Source organism: Hoplias malabaricus, chromosome 2 (genome assembly GCF_029633855.1).
Source record: "Hoplias malabaricus isolate fHopMal1 chromosome 2, fHopMal1.hap1, whole genome shotgun sequence".
Classification (NCBI taxonomy): Eukaryota; Metazoa; Chordata; class Actinopteri; order Characiformes; family Erythrinidae; genus Hoplias; species Hoplias malabaricus.
Genome location: NC_089801.1, coordinates 29,016,369 through 29,028,179, shown reverse-complemented (window position 1 = coordinate 29,028,179; position 11,811 = coordinate 29,016,369). Strand labels below are relative to the sequence as shown.

General features: G+C 39.2%; 1 protein-coding gene across 3 annotated transcripts; it reads left to right on the top strand.

The window, feature by feature from the left end:
* Nucleotides 1-471: 471 nt before the first annotated feature.
* On the top strand, nucleotides 472-10,925 carry ddx54 (DEAD (Asp-Glu-Ala-Asp) box polypeptide 54). Of its 3 annotated transcripts, XM_066659687.1 has the most exons (22): nucleotides 472-536; nucleotides 1,027-1,098; nucleotides 1,288-1,471; nucleotides 2,661-2,787; nucleotides 2,863-2,933; nucleotides 3,021-3,209; nucleotides 3,437-3,486; nucleotides 3,569-3,610; nucleotides 3,854-3,949; nucleotides 4,254-4,375; nucleotides 5,081-5,142; nucleotides 5,233-5,364; nucleotides 6,105-6,315; nucleotides 6,521-6,652; nucleotides 6,777-6,998; nucleotides 7,089-7,162; nucleotides 7,251-7,460; nucleotides 8,856-9,007; nucleotides 9,143-9,256; nucleotides 9,427-9,537; nucleotides 9,656-9,747; nucleotides 10,270-10,925. In XM_066659687.1, the coding sequence occupies exons 3-22, from the start codon at nucleotides 1,340-1,342 to the stop codon at nucleotides 10,512-10,514; spliced, it is 2,586 nt and encodes an 861-aa protein (XP_066515784.1). In that variant the 5' UTR covers nucleotides 472-536; nucleotides 1,027-1,098; nucleotides 1,288-1,339; the 3' UTR covers nucleotides 10,515-10,925. The 3 variants fall into 3 exon arrangements, with proteins under 3 accessions (XP_066515784.1, XP_066515785.1, XP_066515783.1); XM_066659688.1 differs by lacking the exons at nucleotides 472-536; nucleotides 1,027-1,098 and having other exon boundaries at nucleotides 1,179-1,459; XM_066659686.1 differs by lacking the exons at nucleotides 472-536; nucleotides 1,027-1,098 and having other exon boundaries at nucleotides 1,179-1,471.
* The last annotated feature ends 886 nt before the right edge of the window (nucleotides 10,926-11,811 follow it).

Here is an 11,811-nt window from a genome sequence, read left to right as displayed (position 1 = left end):
TCACTGCTTATGTCCCTGCCTATAATTTTGCCTACATCAATGCACAAAGATATGTAACACACAGTATCCAAATAGATCCAATATGTAAAGGGTGTTAATTAATAAGGCAAGTCATAGTGTTAATTAAGAGATTAAATCAACAAGATGTTGATACTTAATGTTTACCCTTGCTAATGGCGATTTATGTATGAGTAATGTGGTCATTAATGTATATCCTTTGTTAGTTCCTGATATATTAAGCATTAATGTATGTATTAATATACTATGAAGAGATAATTCATGATGTATTAATATATGCTTATTTGTGCACCCGTATTGTAAAGTGTTATCGTGTTTTGAATCTCTGAGATTGAGCTGTGTTGCTTTTCGTTTCAGAAATTCAGATCAGGTGAATTAGATGATAGACGGTTGGATGTAATGAGAGAATATGGAGAATACGATGAGGCTGTGGAGAATATGATGACGCCAAAGAGGACAAAAACATCTGCTATCCCACTTACAGAGGACTTCAGAGTGGAATTTACCATTATCCAACAGTTACGTTACGTAAATTTCTTCTGTTGTTTGTGGTCAAAAGAATGGAATAAATCTAAACAGGGGTAGTCTGAGGTTTAGGGATAGACACACAAACAAGTAGACAGTTTGACAGATAGGTAGAGAGACAGACGGGCAGATAGACAGACACACAAACACTGACACACACACACACACACACACACACACAAACAGAAAGGCAGACTATTGCCAAAGTTTTGTGGACACTAGATATTGGAAAATGTCATTGAGAATTTCATAGCATTTAGCCACGAGACCATTAGTGAGGCCTGGTACTAATATTGGATGATTAGTGTCAGCCATGCACCTCAGCTGCTCTATGGAAAAGTGGAACTGTGTTCTCTGGAGTAATGTGTTTTCCCTATGCCTTTGTCAGGTGTTGTGTTGGTGTTTGTGACCAGGAACTAATAATCAGTACTTGACCATTTTAATGTTCTTATGGCTGAATACCATCAAACCCTGTTGTTCCAGGAGAGATGTTGCCTGCCCAGCAGGATAGGAGACGTTACTGCAGTAAAAGGGAGCGAAGCTGTGGAAATGCTGGTGAGTGCTGCCACCGTGTGGACATTATTCGCAGTGCGCTTTAACGCGGTGACGTCACATCATGCGCCGGCGGAGATCGAGCCCGTAGCACACGTGCTCCAAGATGTTGCTCTGCTGTGTTTTGGTATTGTGTTGATTAGTGTTTAAATTATTAAATACAGTTTATATATTTACCCTCTATCCCTCGAGGGCGCCTGAGGAATAAGGAAACGAAGACGTTTGTTTGTTTGCGTGGAAAAAAATGGCACAGCGAAAAAAGAAACTTACAAAAAAGAAGAAGAACTCGGGACGCAGAGAGCCTGATGTGGACTCTGATGGCGGAGACTTCGAGTTGGCAGCAGAAATTAAAGATGACTGTGTGGTGAGGACCTCAGTACGCACTAACTTACATTATTATGCTCACTTTGCTTTTGGCTGTGGCTTTTATATGAGGAAATGATATGCTTCCTTTTAGGTGGCAGGCTGTTAGGGAGTTAAATTACTAAGCAGACCATGGCTTTTCTCAGTCCATGGCAAGTTAAAGAGTTAGATCTACCACCCAAATCATACCTCCTCTGTGATAGACCTGTGGGGGTTCTTACCATCGAAGAGCAGGGTGAACGAGGATTAGAAAATATGCAGAGGAACTTCATTCTGTAATTGTAAAACTAGATATTATGTGAGTGGTGGATTGTTCTCAGTGCTGCAGTGACGCTGACATGGTTATGATATCTGAGTGTGTGTTGTGCTTGTATGAAGGGATCAGACACAGCAGGACTGCTAGAGTTTTTAAAGCCTTTAGTGTCACTGCTGGACTGAGAATAGTACACCAACCAAAAATATCCAGCTGAGTGGATCAGACGCAGCAGTGAAATTGGAGATTTTTACAGTGTGCTCACTCACTGTATTCTCCATTACACATGTATTACACACATATTCCAGTCCTTCATCAGTGGCCACAGGATGATGTTGGAGAGTTAAAATGTTTGGGGTAAGCTTAGTGCTGTCTTCAACCCTTATCCAACTGAGACAGAAGTTAATTAGCATTTTTGTGTCATATATCACTATGTGTTTTACTATATCAAAAAAATGTAAAGCAAAATCCTGACGGTATCTATATGTATAACACACTCAAATGTGGAGCTATTTTCAAATGCCAATAATGCAGCGCTACTGGATGGTGTTAATAAGCTGGGGGGAATGCCTGCTGCCCGGGTCTCTCACATCAGGTGAAAAACAAAGCCCATGCCACTGTCAGGAGCGATGGGGAAAGGAAGGGGCTTAGGACTCTCTGCCTCAGTTAGTTTTAATATTTTTGTATTTTTTATTAGTGTACGAATATGCGATGTATGTTGCAAACATGTCAGGTAACTGCTCAAATGGCTTGTCTGATGTTAAATATTCTGAATAAAGTATAATGTATTTTATCAACCATTTATTGTTGTTAGACTAACACTACCGTGTCAGTGAATGAGAGATTACATTTCCTCAAGTTTATTTATATATGTAATGTGTATGTGTGTATACACACACCCCTATTTCTTACACCTGCTTATATTAATATTTCTTGTGGTACTTCACAGGTCAGCTCAAAACTACCCCGCTTTCCCACCTCTTCCGGTTACCAGTCAGATGTGGAGCCAGACACCAGAGAGATGGTTAGAGCTCAGAACAAGAAAAAGAAAAAGTCTGGCGGCTTTCAGTCTATGGGTAAGACATATTTTTAAGCATTTGGGATTTGGTTCCAACTTGCGTGCTGAGAAATGCAATCTGTCCTCTTTCTAGGTCTCAGCTACCCAGTATATAAAGGTGTAATGAAGAAGGGCTACAAAATTCCCACACCAATCCAAAGAAAAGTAGGTCCACTGTTCCTGTTCAGCCCATTATTTTTGGATGCTGACTACATTGTGACCCTTTAATAATGTTGGTGTTTCCTGTCTTAGACTATTCCTGTAATTCTGGATGGTAAAGATGTGGTTGCTATGGCAAGAACAGGCAGTGGAAAGACAGCTGCATTCTTGGTGCCCATGTTTGAGAGGCTGAAGGCCCCTCAGGCACAAACTGGTGCGAGAGCTCTGATACTTACACCCACCAGAGAACTGGCACTACAGACCATGAAGTTCACCAAAGAGGTCAGTAGTAATGATCCACAGTGTGACAGTATGTTGTTGCTATTGGATCAAAACCTTATATCTCCAAAAAGACTTTCTTCTAGGACAAACACTGAGTGTATTGTGGATGTGATTAGTTTTATTAAAACACAGCACAACTGCTCAAACTTTTTTGGATTTGTTTATATTGGTTTATTTGTTTGTCAGCAATATCATATTTAGAATTTGGCTGTGTGTTTTCCCTCTAGTTGGGCAAGTTCACTGGGCTGAAAACTGCTCTGATCCTTGGTGGAGACAGGTACTTTTTTGGGTCTGTTTTTATGTTGTTATGTCAAAAATATGTATTACAATTGGCACTGACATGGGCTCTTTTCTTCCAGCATGGATGATCAGTTTGCTGCTCTACACGAGAATCCAGACATGTAAGTAGATGATCAAATGCTTACTTAAATGAATGCCAGTAACATTTTGGACAAAACCACCTCCTCCAGTAGTTTTCAGAGCTTTAGTTTAAATGCTTGCTAATGAATTGTCTGTAAAGCTGCAATACACAAAGTAAAAAATATATATACGTATATCAGTTACAACCTTAGACACGTGATTCAGATGGAACTAGATACGGTTGCCTGAATTCTCTCCTGCTTTCTCTTCTTTTCTCTTTCTAGTATCATTGGTACCCCTGGTCGTCTAATGCACGTTGCGATGGAAATGAACCTGAAGCTGCAGAGTGTGGAGTATGTGGTGTTTGATGAGGCAGATAGGTAAGCTCAATAAAAGTAGTGTTTTCTTGTCCTCAACCTACAGTAGCACTATAGTTTTTTTCAGCAGAGATTAAACTTCATCCTAGATCATAGTTATATAGTTGTTCTTTGATAGATCTTATGAATATGAAACTACTCTTTTTTTGTGTACGTCTGTATTTAGATTAAACAATCACAGCCGTAAATGTTGCTGATGAGTGGCAAAGTGTGACCTCGGTTATTATTCTAGAATGCATTTTGTGTTGACCTGTGAGTTTGAAATTGGATTTGTAAAACAGTTTTTTGCTGTGTTGTTCCTCACTAGGCTGTTTGAGATGGGCTTTGCTGAGCAGCTGCAGGAGATCATTAGAAGGCTTCCTGAAACCCGACAGACCCTGCTGTTCTCTGCCACGCTTCCCAAACTGCTTGTGGAGTTTGCTAGAGCTGGTAATGTCAATTGTTTTAACACTTTATCCAATTAATTAGGTTAAAATATATGTATTTTTGTTATTAAATGTACATTATAAAAAGTGAATAGCTTTTGTGTTGACAAATGTTGAAACTGATGGACCCTACCATTGCAAGTAGTATTGAAATATTGAAATAATTTAAAGTATAGGAATTCAGATTAGAGGCTACTGCAACTGGTGTATAATTACATGTGGTTAAATTACAAGGAAGTAAAAACATACACTACACAATAGGTTCTTTGATCAATGCCATAGAAGCACTTTGGATTCCATGAATAACCATTTTTGTTTAAGAAATTCATGTGTAAGAAACATTTTTAAAGGTTTAAACATTCATCACACGTCTTAAGGCCCTTTAGCCATTTAAATATATTAGCAAAATGATTCTATTTTTTAAAGAACCTTTTTTAGCACCTTTGTTTTTAAGAGTGTAGAGTATAACAATGAAAATACAATACAAGCAGGAGGGGGTAGTGTTTTCATGGATGCAGCAGTATGCAGAGGTCATGATTCTCAGTTTGATCAGTCCCTTACTTTCATTTATACATTGTCTGTAACCACTTATCCAATTCAAGGTCGTGGTGGGTCCAGAGCCTACCTGGAATCACTGGGCGTAAGACAGGAACATACCCAGTCCTTTACAGTCCCTTACAGCTTAATATAATGTTTTTTTCTCCCACAGGACTGACTGATCCAGTCTTGATTCGTCTAGATGTGGACACTAAGCTCAGTGATCAGTTAAAGGTAAAGTAAAAGATCAGATCCAACTCTATATAAGGTACCTGCTAATTTACAGGTTTATCACATAACCCAGTATTATTCTCTCCCTTTCAGCTGGCATTTTTTCACTTGCGTCTGGATGATAAACCAGCACTGCTCCTGCATCTTCTCCGCAATATAGTGAAACCCCAAGAGCAAACAGTTGTATTTGTAGCCACTAAACATCATGTGGAGTACTTGAACCAGGTAAATATTGATGTGGTTTTGTTTTTAAATTATTTCCATGACATATAAATCAGTCTGTGGTTCCTGAGTGGAACAGATATCGAGTGATGAATATGTTACACTTCATAGCATGGTCCTAGCAACCAAGCCTCTGTTAGGTATCATTAAAGGCATTTAGTCTTCTCCTTCATTTATGTTAAATTGTCCAAATGTTTTTCATTAATGGCAGCTTAAAAAATTATAAATATTCAATACACATGTGCTGGAGGAAGTGTTGAGCTAATTTGGGAAACCTTAGTGAGTAGCCGTGACTGTCCTTTGTTTGCTGCAGTTATATTAGGTGTACAGTACAATAAGGTAAGTATACAGTAGGTAACTGTTGCATTGCATTAAAACTGGCAATTGTCATTTTTTTTGTCAAATATTAAAAAAATGAAATTTTCAAGCGAGAAGAATTTATTCATCACTGCTTTTGAGATGAGATCCATCACGGAATAGCCAGTGCAAAAGCATGTGTACCGATTTGTTCTGTATGAGCTTTTTGTTTTAGATGATTTAAAGATGGTGATTTCAGTTTTAACCACTGAGAACGTAGCATATTCATTTTTGTTTTACTACACAGTTACCATATAATGACAGAAAAGATGTTTGAATTACTGTATGTTACATTAAAATGCTTTGTACTTATTTGTACACCTGATGCTGAAAATTCTTAAACAGTTATGTTTAATGACACTCAACCTGCTTTGCCTCTGAAACAGTTGCTGACTGCAGAAGGAATTGAGTGTGCCTACATCTACAGCGCTTTAGACCAGACAGCCAGAAAGATCAATATTGGGCGTTTTGTCCATCGTAAAGCGATGGTTCTTCTGGTGACTGATGTGGCAGCTCGTGGTATTGATATTCCACTCTTGGACAATGTCATCAATTACAACTTCCCTTCCAAGGCCAAGCTTTTCCTGCATAGAGTCGGTATGTTCACTGAATTACTTGCTTCAAGTTTCTGGATGCGTTTTATATTAACCATATATTTATGGTTTTCGCAGATGCTTTTAGCCAGCGCCACTTACATTTTCAGTCATGTTACAAGAAAAAACATGAAAATAACAGCCCAAAAACGTATTGATAGAATGTCTATCTTGCAGTGTTCTGATGTAATTTTTGTTTTGTGGTGTAGGTCGTGTAGCCCGTGCTGGCAGGAGTGGTACAGCCTTCAGCTTGGTTTGCCCAGATGAAGTGCCTTATGTTTATGACCTTCACCTTTTCCTTGGGCGACCTATGGAACTTGCAACCATTGATCACCCACAGGGTATTTCTTTCACATTGCTCAAGCTCATAATTAAATGGCATGAAGTGGCAATTAACAAACTTGCTCAGAGTATTTCTCTCTCTCTCGCTCACTCACACATATGCTCAATTTTATTTTTGTCCAGATGCTGATGGTGTCTTGGGTCGAGTTCCTCAGAGCATCTTGGATGATGAAGAAGCACATCTCCTTACTGCTCATGAGAACTCATTAGACCTCCAGAACCTCAAACGAATCTCAGAGAATGCTTACAAACAGTACCTGAAGTCTCGGCCCAGCCCCTCTCCAGAATCCATCAAACGAGTGAAGACCTCAGATCTGTCGTCTATAGCTGTTCACCCATTGCTAGGTTTGTATGGTGTTTGTAACTCAGTATTAATTAAGACTGTTTATGATGACAACTTCCTCCTTAAAACCTAGCTTTCTGGGATATTTTCAGGGTCGGGACTTGAAAAGATGGAGCTGGATCGATTGCAGATGGTTGACTGCATCAAGGCTTACAAATCCAAAGCGGTAAGTCTATATAGTCACATGTACTTCTCTACCCTTTCAGTTTACATGTTTATATGAATTATTTGTATATGTTGCTTGATTATTTTAGACTATATTTGAGATCAACTCTAACAACAAAACCAGTGCGAGTGAGGTGATGCGGGCGAAGCGGTCTCGGGACAGCCAGTTGGTGAACAAGTTTCAGAGGACCAGGGAAGAGCTGCTGGCAGAAAGTCAGCTGAATAAGCCGACTCCTCGGCCCATTAACTTAGCCAGATCCCAACACAGTGACGAAGAGGAGGAAGAGGAGGATCTTCAGGTGAATCTAGAGCATTTGCTTACTAAGGCTACTTGTGAGAATATGTCTTCTCCTCTTATAATTCAACTAAAAACCATGTCAGAGGTCAAATTGCTAGGTTGTGCTTGTCTTTATTACTTTCCAATCCTTGAGTAAATGGTAAATTCAGTAGTATAATATTTAAATAAAATATATTTGATATAACGTATTGTGGGGCAGCACGGTGGTGCAGCAGGTAGTGTCACAGTCACACAGTTCCAGGGACCTGGAGGTTGTGGGTTCGATTCCCGCTCCGGGTGACTGTCTGTGAGGAGTTGGTGTGTTCTCCCCGTGTCCGTGTGGGTTTCCTCCGGGTGCTCCGGTTTCTTACCACTGTCCAAAAACACACGTTGGTAGGTGGATTGGTGACTCAAAAGTGTCTGTAGGTGTGAATGAATGTGTGTGTGTCTGTGTTGCCGTGTGAAAGACTGGCGCCCCCTCCAGGGTGTGATCCCACCTTGCGCCCAATGATTCCAGGTAGGCTCTGGACCCACCGCGACCCTGAACTGGATAAGCGGTTACAGATAATGAATGAATGAATGAATGAATAACGTATTGTTAGGAATGATAGAAGCGCCAGCAGGTTTTTGCCAAATTATTACATTTTCATCTGCAAGAATGTGAAGAAGTAATGACTGCAACAATAACGTTTGCCTGTTTAATGAAAGAGAGGTTATGCCTCTGCTCTATTGGGAAGGCTTTACAGTCCCTGGCAGGATTTGATTGCATCAAATCTTTAAAGCACTAATAAGTTCAGATCTTGATGCTGGACTGAATTGAACAGCGAGCTGTTCTAGCTGTGTATTAGTATACTTTATTAATACAGCTCTTAATGCACTCAGATCAAGACATTATAAAGCACTGTACAATCATTATAAAATTATAATTCTCCATTCATGCAATGTTTATACACTGTACTTTTATATATATATATATATATATATATATATATATATATACATATAAAAGTGTGTGTGTGTGTGTATATATATATATACAACTTTTTGTGTTTCCTTGCTGCAGTCCATATCAGCTAACTTATTTGGGGATAGCACACAGAATTTTTTAAAGGTTATTTGAATTAGATTGTGATTGCACACCACTCTAACTAGCAGTCCAATCACTCCCCAGAGGGGCTTTAGACCACTCTTACTGATTCTTGTCATTGGGCATAGTAAATTTGGGCCCATAAACAGCTGCTCCTTAGCACCCAGTTCCAGTGGCAGTACTTTTCTTTGGAGAATATACAAGCTATATATAAATACCTGAAAATAACACAACTTATAAGATCTGTCTGGATAATTATGGAGCTAACTAAGAGTTTTTGGTGTATTTCATATTGTATTTGAATATATTGTTTTGAATGACTATTACTAGGGCGTGTTCTCAGAAGTGGTTGGAGGAAAGAGACGGAAAAAGGATGAAGAAATGGAGGTGGACAGGCCAAACAGCAAAAAGAAGAGGCAGTCGGGTCGAGATGAGGAATTTTACATCCCCTACAGGCCCAAAGATTTCAATTCAGAAAGAGGGTATGACCATAACCTTGACGATTCATCATTAGTATCTTGTTTAAACAGTAATGTAACTGTTCAGTAGCCTTGCAAGATGTAATAAGTATGGTAAATGGAGTAATGTGATGAATTTTACTGTGATATTTTTCGCAGGCTCAGTCTTGCGGGAGAAGGCAACGTGTTTGAGCAGCAGGCTTCCTCGGCTATGCTGGACTTGATGGGCGATGAGAACAACACACTGGACCAGCACAAAAGCATGATGAAATGGTGAGGGGACAGACGGCTTCAAACTAGCAATGGGCATTTCAGTTTTAATATTTTAAATTTTAAGGCATTAATGTTTTTAGTGTTTGAGTTTATGACTCTACTTTAGACACAAACCTGACAAACTGAAATCTACAAAGAAAAAAAATACTCTGTTTCATCTGACTCTTCAGGGATCGGAAGAAGAAACGCTTTGTACGTGACACAGGAAAAGAAGATAAGAAAAACAAAATAAGAACAGAGAGTGGACAAGTGGTCAATGCCAAGAAAAAGAAAAAGAACTTGTATCCTTTTATGCATTGTGTAGTTATTAACATTACATATTAAGGCGACTGTGATTAAACACTTGCTTTCCAGAGTGTCTCTAGCATTCTAAGGAATCATTCCTTCACTTTGCTCCAGCTATGAGGAATGGAAGAAGAAGTACAAGGTGGATGATGAAGTGTCTGATTCAGATGGAGAGAGCAGGGGAGCTAGGGGTCAGAAATTTGGAGGTATGGAACTGTGTCATTTTTTAACCAGCATTTACTGACTAAAGCTAGGTAAAGCAAATAGTTACGATTTAGTTACAGGATTTGCAGGCATAACTCTATAGTGAGGCCACAGGGATGATATTTTTATTTCAATATTTTGTCAATTTAATTGAAACTTTTAATTTTAAATATAACGTTTTGAATATAACGACTTAGATAAGAAGTGATGCAGTAATCTTGTAATACATATATTTTTAAGCATAATACCACCACAGAACTTTTGAAAACAAGCAGCCTATTTTACACCTCAGTTATGGGCTTGTCAGAACCACAAGCTTATTCATTTTCTCCAGATTCACAGAAGACTCACAGAGGTCCCTGGGCTTGTAAATTTAGAATTGGCCTCTTAGTAAACAAATGTTTTACAGAAAATTAACAGATTTCTTGAATGACGTAATAAGCTGTAGATTATTATGGATTAATATAATACATCATGCCAGCCATAATGATTATGTGTAACTATATAATGTCTGTGTTTCACAGGTCGGAGGGGCAGGAGGGGTGGCGGTGCTCAGCCTCAGCACAGGGGTGGCTCACAAGTTAGATCAGAATTGAAGAACCGTGACCAGATTCTCAAACAGCGAAAACAGCGCACCAAGCAACAGTTTGTCCAGAGTGGAGGCTTGAAGAAATTCCGTGGCAGAAACAAACAGCGCTTCCGAGAGGTCATGAAATCCGGCTTTGGTCGAGGAGGCTTCAAGAAAGGCAAGCTGAAGAAGAGACTGTAAGGAACAAGTGGTCAAACAGTGCCAGACTCTCAGACCTCGGTTACACCTGGTGGTTTCCTGTGTCTAGTGTGTGGATTGCATCTTGATACAGTTTTAACCACATTAATTTACACTTGGTAGGCAGACGCATCTCTGCTTAGATATGGTGCAAAATATGGAAAGGGCCTTATGACATGATCACAGATTTCCTACATTGTTGGTTAGCTTCTTCCCAGTCACAGAATGTTTGCATTATGACGAACTATAAAGGGGAAAGATTCTGGTTTTATTGTGAAGGTTTTGGTTGTGAATATGGCTTGGGATAACGGATGCATGTACATTTCTGTAACATCTGGTTAAAATGCATCTCTGACCACCTCCTCCAATGGTCTGAGAAATCAGATATAAATGTATTTTAATAAAGAGATCTTGGGTGCATTTGCACCTACATTTATATGTGTATTATCTCTCTGTAGATAAAATGATGCTCAAGACACATGAAATGAATAGATGTAAATTAGGTCTCAGTTACGCCAAACAGTTTTTACAGTGAACACATGGGTTTATTGGCTCTGCCTTATTTCTCTTCTCTTGTGCCATTGTGTTGGATAAATAGGAAAAGCAGAATATAAAGTAAAAATAAATAAATGTAACACATATATAATACACTTATATTTTAAGACCAGGACTCTATACATTTCCACTCTAGCTTTACAGCCAACCATGACTTGTTGTGTACATGTGCATTAGATCTGTGGTCAGATACGGACTCTATTTTCATATTCCAACATGTATTATTGTTGACTTTGTTAAAATGAAGTACCTTAGTGAAGTGTACATTCTGCACTGACCCTACAAATAATGGTGAGGTCAATTGATCCACAAGATGGCAGCAAATTGCAATACATTCACATTCACCAGCTTCCATTTTATTAAAGTATTTGTCCTGTACTGTTCTGCGCTACTTAAAGAATAGCTTGTGTTCTGTGAGTAAAAATAGATTTTAACAGTTGTGAGAGTTTAAAGGGACTCCACAATAACACACACAATCCTACAAACCTGGCAAGGTGAAGACAACAACATGCTTCTTCTCAGATATGAGAAGCCTGACACTGCCCCTTTTTACTGCTAACACAGTGTCACCGGACAGCTCAGTACACTGCCAGACCTGCCATGTCAGCGAACAGATTCCTGTGCTTGTATGATGGGTTTAGAGAAGGAGAGGTGGGCCATCCTACTCAACCAGAATGCAAGTGCCAGTTAGGCTCCTCTAAAACTCTTTCCTGACAGGACCAACGCCTAGAGTTCTGCACCACAC